The following is a 7,304-nucleotide window of genomic DNA, read 5'->3' on the forward strand; positions in this document are numbered from 1 at the left end:
TTGGATCCCTTCCTGCCCCACTGGGGCCTGGCATCCTGTCTGGGCCTGGCAGGGCCTTAATAGCAGCCGGGGGTGGGGTGGGGTGATGTGGAAAGTGGACCAGGCTCAATGATGGACGGAGAGTGGGCAATCACCCTGCTTCAGGGAGGGAGGCCGGTCTGTCCTAGGAGACGGGAGAGCAGGTTAGAACAGCCCATGGTTGTCAAGAGCCCGAGGGACCAGGAGGCTCCAGGAATGAGGGCTCAGAGCCCAGGAACTCGGGCTTACCGGCACCCTCAGCATCCAGTATCAGGGTGCCAACTCACTGGGAGCAGCCTGAGCCCAGAAGGCAGAGGTCATCACCATACCCTGCCCTGCCTGGGGTCAGGCTAAAGAGCCTCGGGGAGGGAGAGGAGGGAGGCTGCTCAAGTCCTCCAGGTCTCGGGGTGGGGGTGGGGAGGGGTGTGTGTGGCGGGGACGAGCCTCTGGTAGCGGAAAGCGAGGGATGGGCGCCCCCATAGGATGCCCGGGATGGCAGTGGGCACCGAGCACGAAGTCCTGCTCACATCCAGCCGGAGGGAGGTCTCCCACCACCCACAACACCCACCTTACCTCTAGCAGAGTGAAGCTGGAGGGAATCGGGGACAGAAGCCCGGAGTAGGGGCTGAGGGGTGACCGTTTCGCTAGCCACCCCGTCTACATCCACTCTGGACCAGACAGTGGCCATGTCTCCGGGCCCCAGAGAGAAGCAGCATGCCTCCTCCCAAGCCCGAGCCTGGCCGAGAGGACGGACCGACTGTGCGGAGGAAACGCCACCTGGGACTTGGGCACAGATTCCGGGGGTGGAGAGATCACTGGCCTCACGTCACCGCACGACCTCACACATTCATTCAGCATTCCCTGCCCCTGAGCCCATGCCGGCCACGCAGGAGGCTCCTGCCCCGTGGCACCTGGGAGCCGGCCAGCCGCAGACCGACTGCAGCGGCCATATCTGACAGGCTTGAGTTTCCCCCTGCATGGCTTTGTCCTGTCAGACTCAGCGCCTCAGGCCCACCCCCACCCCGTACGGCCCCCGAGGGCTCTAGGGGAGCAGGACCCGGGAGCAGGGGCTGTTCCTTGTTAAGTCCCAGCATCGGGCCAGAAGCCAGCCAGGCAGGAGTGGGCATGAGGCCTGGCCGGGCCGCGGGCAGGGGCCGCCTGGTGCTCTCCGCAGCCGCCCCGGTCACCTGCCTGGGGCCTGGTGCTGCCCACCCTCTGTGCTCCCGCAGGACCCGGTTCCTGCCCATCCTGTCCCAGGCACGCACGGGTGTGCCTCTGTGCATCTGAGACAGCTCCAGCCGGGGCCTGTGCATCTGTCTGGGGGGCTGTGTATACATCTCCAGGTTGTCCTCAGTGTGGGGGTGGTGTTCCCGTGTGTTTGTGTCTGTGCTTCTGGGTTGCTAGGTCGTGTATGTGTTTCTGGATATGTGTGTGGTGTCTGGGAGCCATCTGAGGGTTCACGGTGGGTGTGTGTGTGTGTGTCTGGCGTCTTGATAAGTTCTGGATGCGGGTGTGCATCTTGTGTAGTGAGTGTTAATTCCAGCCACAGATTCAGGTGTGCTAAACATGTTCCAACTCTATTTCTTTAAAGGACATTAAACTGCATCTGTGTCCTCACCCCTCCTCTGCACGGTGGATTTGACCTCACTCCCCTGGGCGCTCCCTGCCAGCCCCTTCCGGGGGTCTTGCTCAGGACAGAGGGTGGGGGAGTCCTCCTGGCATGGGGCCCACAGTGTGTGTGTCTTGGCCAGCAGGGGCTCTGCCATCTCTGGGCCACATGCTAGTCTAAGAATCTCATGGGATGAGAGCTCAGTGTCTGGAGCTGGGCGGGCGGAACCCCCCACGTGCCACTCTGAGCCGTCCAAGCAGCTGAGAGGCAACAGGGCTCAGGTGCCCCTCAGTCCCCCCTGGCTGCTATCTCCTTCTAGTCCTGGGGTATCATCTCTCTCCTGTGACTTTGTTTCCCCACCCATAACTTGGCAAACTCTGGGAGACTCTGGAGGTTCATTCCTCTTTCTGTGATTCTGGGATATTTGGGGGACTCCAAATTTGGGAGCTGAACTTTGCACCCTTAGCATCTTCTGGGCTGAGAGGGCAGAGGCCGAGCTTGGGGTGGTGTGGGCACCCTGTCAGCTGGAGGGGGATTGCTGGGAGTGGGAATGGGGGATGAGAGAGGGACTCAGAAGAGACCAATGCCAGAAGCAGTGCTAGCAATTTATTGCCGTAGCTATGGTCCAAGGAACTGACATGCCCTCCACCCATGCGCCCAGTCCTGCCCAGCCTCGTTGGCTGCCTCCCTCCCCCGAGCCCACAAGGGTCTCTACAGGGACACACAGTCGTGCTTTAGAAGCTGGGAGGAGTTCTTCCAGGGAACCACAAGGATCTCAAAGTCACAGCGCAGCTTCTGCAGAGAAGGATGAAAAAGGTGGGGTGAGCCCAGGCCCCAGGCCGCCGCCTCCCAACAGCCCTGTGCCTGTGACACTCTGGGATGCAAGAAGGGACAGCGAATTAGATGGCCAGGACCACCAGACCCCAGATCTTTCCAGCCAACCCCGGCCTCCCACCCCCCACCCCCCGCCCCCGCCAAGTCCAGAGGAAGCCCCAGTCTGCTCCTCTCTGCACCCTCACCCCAGCCTCGGGGCTGAGTCAGCCAGATATCAGCCCGGCCAGCCAGACCAGTTCAGGCTGGGCAACCTGAGGGGCCGGCTGCTGGGCTGATGCCTAACTGGGGACACAGCTGTTACCTCCTGTTCTGCTTCTGCGGCCAGGGGGCAGGTGGTGAGGTCTACGTGGTCTCCAGCCACGGCACTCTTCCGACAGGCCGTGCTCCCCATGTCCACGGTCAGGTAGTACTTGATGCCCGCCACCAGCTGGGGCAGAGGTGGGCACAGGTCAGAGGTGCCTGGAGACAACCCTTGACCTGGACCGCTCACCTCCCTCTGTGTCCTCCCATCACCCATCACCTTCCCCTGGGCATAGCCAGCACACCGCCTTTGGATTCAGACCTGGGATGAGGGGACTGGAAAGGCGGGGAGAGGGCAGCAGGGACTTCTGGTGGGGGTCCCTGGGGAGGCGGGCAGAGCCTGAGCCCGGCAGGAGCCTGAGACTCAAGTCCAGGCAGCTGCCCGTTCTCCCTCACCCCACCGCACCCCAATCCGCCTTTCAGGACAAGGCTGATTCAGGGTTGAATCTTATTTTAAAGTCTGAGATTCTGCTCCGCATGGACTTGTGACATTAATTGGATTTTGAAAACTCTGTTGTATTAAGATGCCGCCCTCATTACTCTTAATCGCCCCCTCCATCTGGGGCCCGGCTGGGGCCGCGCTCGCCTCCCCCTGCTGCCGGCACCGCCCCTTCCCCGGCCCAGCCCGGCCGCACCTGGCTGTGGGCCCGGAGGATGGTGATGTCGCGGAAGTAGTAGTCGCTGTTGCTGCCCATGTTGTAGTTGGCCACGGCCGCCTGCGCCGCCTTCTGCACCTGCGGGTCGCTGGGCGACAGCTCCTGCAGTTCTCCGACCTTGCGGTCCCCCGGCCGGGCCCGGGCGTCGCGGGGCAGCGCCAGGAGGCAGAATGCGAGCAAGGCCAGGGCCATCGGCAGCAGGAGGCTGGGACGCGCCATGGTCGTCGGAGTCGGTGTCCGACCGAGGCTGGCGCCGCTTTTATGCGCTCCCGGCCCCGCCTGGCCCCGCCCGCCGCTCGCCGCGCGCCCCCGCAGGCGGGGAGGAATCCACCCAGCCGGGGCGGTCCACCCGCGAGGCCGCCTTCGGGGTGCCGAGGAGGACAGCGGACAGGCCCGAGCACACCTGGGCATCACCACCACGCTGCTTGCCCTCCAGGCACACCTGGTTGGTGAAGGCAAGGGCTGCGACAGCTCCCAGCCGCAAGTGCCAGCACTGGGACAGTTCACAGAGACCTATCCCATATGAGAAACCAACAACAGCTACCAGCAAGCTCTTAACTGTCTCCTGTGCATAGCCTTGGAGAAGTTACTTAACCCTCATTGCCTCAGTTTCCTCCTCTGTGAAATGGGTTGCTTCCAGGCTTCAATAAGTGCTTAGGGGAGGCCAGGTGCTATATATACGGCAGGTAAGCAGGAGTCCTTACTGCACTGAGCCGGGCACTGTTTAACCCTCATGACCAGCATGATGTAGGGATCAGTGAGCAAAGGCTCCATTTTACAGAGGAGTAAACAGGACACAGAGTAAACGATTGATTTTGCCCAAGAACACAGCCTGGTAAATAGTAAAGGGTGACACTGGCTTTTGAGCCCAGGCAGGCGCTAGTGGTATAGGATCCACCTGCCAATGCAGGAGACGTAAGAGATAAAAGTTCAATCCCTGGGTCGGGAAGATCCCCTGGAATATGAAATGGCAACCCGTTCCAGTATTCTTGCCAGGAAAATCCCATGGACAGAGGAGGCTGGCAGGCTACAGTCCATGGGGTCACATAGATTTGGACACGACTGAGCACACACACACAGGAGCCACAGTCTAACTCAAATCTGTGATCTCAATCCAGAGGGAGCCCAAAGGATGAGAACTGGCCAGGAGTTTGAATAGTCCCAGCTCTGCCATTTACTGCCTAGGGGGCTTCCAGCAAGCCCTGTGACCTCTGGGAGCAGCCTCAGTCCTCACCTGAAGAAAGGTGACAATTCTTGTCTTCTAAGGTCTTGCTAATTATAATGGCCTGAAACTGGGTCACCCATAGGTAAAGTGGGCATATGTTGGAGGTACCAGCAAAACAGGGCTACGATTTTTAACTTTTTGGCCACACCCTGCATGTAGGATCTTATTTCCCAGACCAGGGATAGAATGCACATCCCCCTTTGGAAGGGAGTCTTAACCACTGGACCAGTGGGCAAGTCCCAGGGCTATGATTTCTGGGGGGAATAATCTGACAAAATATAAAAAGCAGCACTGAAGTAGTCAACACAGGAAAAGTTTAACATTTGTTAGAATTTTCTACAATTAATATTTTAAGAATTCAGGGTGCGTGCTTAGTGGCTTCAGACTTTTTGAGACCCTATAGACTGTAGCCCACCGGGCTCCTCTGTCCATGGGATTCTCCAGGCAAGAATTCTGGAATGGGTTGCTATGCCCCTCTCCAGAGGATCTTCCCAACCCAGGGATCAAACCAGCATCTCCTTGTCTCCTTTATTGCAGGCAGATTCTTTACTGCTGAGCCACTAGGGAAGCCAAGTGCAGGGCAATTTGTACTTTTAATTAACTTGTTGCAGTGGGGGTGTGTGTGGTGTTTTTTGCTCTGGGGACACTAATCTTTAGTGCTTCGGGGCCTCTGAGGATCTTACCTGGGGATGGGGAGAGGTTGTGGTTTTCAATAAGCAATGAAGTATTGGTGCTTAGTAAGTGGTAGCTATTACTGTGGTGAATATTATGAATAAGCATCCAAGATTCCCCAATCCCAACCCCAATTCTCAGACCCTCAGAATCCCACGGTCAGGAAAGGCAGGGATTTCTCCCAGGGAGACCGGGACCAGCATGTAGTCACTGCCCAGTCCAGATGCTGCCCCACACCCTCAGCACAGCTGTGAAAAACAATCTTGGGATGCCAAGGAATAGTCACAAGTTTGTTGTGGGCTCAGGTGTCTGCCTTAAAGGGACAGACCAGTTATGGAGTCCAAGCTCCCTCTGCTCGACAGGCCAGTGAATCCCAGAGACAAGGTGCTGAGGCAAGGAACACAACTATATTTGGAAAGCTGGCTGACTGAAGATGGCAGACTAATGTCTCAAAATGACCATCCTGTTGGGGTCTGGATGCCAGGCTCTTTTATAGAACCTGAGGGAGAAGCAATGAGGAGCTAAAGTCAAAAGGCACAACAGAGAGGGAGGCAGTGAGGAAGTAAAGTAAAAAGGGCCTTCAGTCTTCCAAAACATCTCCGGGGAGGGCCAGCATTTGGGAAGGGTGTGTTAATCCCTTTTTTGTAGTCATTCACCGGGGGACAGAGTCAGATTCTCTCTCTCTGAGGTGAACAAAGGCACTTTAGTTTCACAGTCAGGCAGAGGGCCAGGGTCCTTTGAGGCAGGCCATTATGTCCTGGCTTCCCAGGTGGATCTGACAGTAAAGAATTCACCTACAATGCAGAAGATTGGGGTTCAATTCCTGGATCAGGAAGATCCCCCGGAGAAGGGAATGGCTATCCACTCCAGTATTCTTGCCTGGAGAATTCCATAGGCAGGAGGTTGGTGGGCTACAGTTCAGGGGGTCGCAAAAAGTCAGACGTGACTCAGTGACTAACACAACACATAAGAAGAGCAGGAAGAGAGTCAAAGAAACAGTTCCAGTGTGGAGTGAGAACTGGTTCTTCTCTGCAACAGACCCATTTGTGCAAGAGCTGGGGAGAGCTTGGCTTGATTAGGAGACCAAGGCCAGGCAGGAGCCCGATCAGGAGAACTTGGCAGTGGGGGAGCAGGAGGCCCAGGCTGCAGCACATGCTGGGAGGGGTGCAGAAGCAGCCCCAAGTGGCCAGGAACCTCCTCGGGTTCTTCTAGGTCTGCTCTTCTGTCACGTGGAACTCAGCTACAGCCGCACTTAATCTGCACCAGCTCCCTGGGAAACTAGCCAAGGCCCAGTCTCTCGACTCACCAAGGGCCAGTGCCCCCAGCTCACTTGCCCCCACCCTGTCATTCCTTTGTGCTGACACCAACAAATCTTTTGCACAGCAACCTAACAATTTCCAAAGACTTTCACCCACTGGTCTATTCTCACAAACACCCTGAGTTAGTAAGCACCATCATTTTGCAGGTGAAGAAAATTAATCAGAGGTCAGGACAGCTGGAAGACCCTGGACCCAACCAGAGTAACATTAGAAACATGGTATGGGCTGAAATTCCAGGGACAGTCCCCATTACTACCTTTCTGGGCTACAGACTGGCACCCTCCAAGGAAGCAGCCTGTAACATGAGCTGGGCCCAGCTCTGGCCACCTGGTGACCTTCCAGGGGGCCTCTCACACTTCCAAGACCCAGGCTTACACTAAACCTTCATCCCTACTAATAACCATCATAATTTCTGACTAATTACCTAATTGCTCTATCCTTGGGTCTTTATTTTTGTTCTCCCTTTTATCTTCTACTGTTCTGAGATGTAGCTAACATATAGAAAAGTACAGTGTCTTGGATCACCACCATAAAGGTCAAGAAGTGGAAACTGCCACTCTCAGTCCTCTATGCTCCCATGCATCACACCTGTCTCCTTCCCCCAAAGGCAATCACTCTCCACTTCTCTTTCTTTACCAATGACCTTTGCAATAAGCTACCCTGGTGGCTCA

The 7,304-nt window shown here is 56.9% G+C and overlaps 1 protein-coding gene across 1 annotated transcript; it reads right to left on the reverse strand.

Moving 5' to 3' along the window:
- Nucleotides 1-2,211: 2,211 nt before the first annotated feature.
- On the reverse strand, nucleotides 2,212-3,693 carry CST6 (cystatin E/M). Its single transcript, XM_043926439.1, has 3 exons — nucleotides 3,397-3,693; nucleotides 2,763-2,888; nucleotides 2,212-2,422 (listed from the first exon to the last, which is right to left on the reverse strand). Exons 1-3 carry the CDS (start codon nucleotides 3,634-3,636, stop codon nucleotides 2,339-2,341), a joined length of 450 nt encoding a protein of 149 aa, XP_043782374.1. The 5' UTR covers nucleotides 3,637-3,693; the 3' UTR covers nucleotides 2,212-2,338.
- Nucleotides 3,694-7,304: the final 3,611 nt, after the last annotated feature.

Source organism: Cervus elaphus, chromosome 2, assembly GCF_910594005.1.
Source record: "Cervus elaphus chromosome 2, mCerEla1.1, whole genome shotgun sequence".
In the NCBI taxonomy this organism is placed as follows: Eukaryota; Metazoa; Chordata; class Mammalia; order Artiodactyla; family Cervidae; genus Cervus; species Cervus elaphus.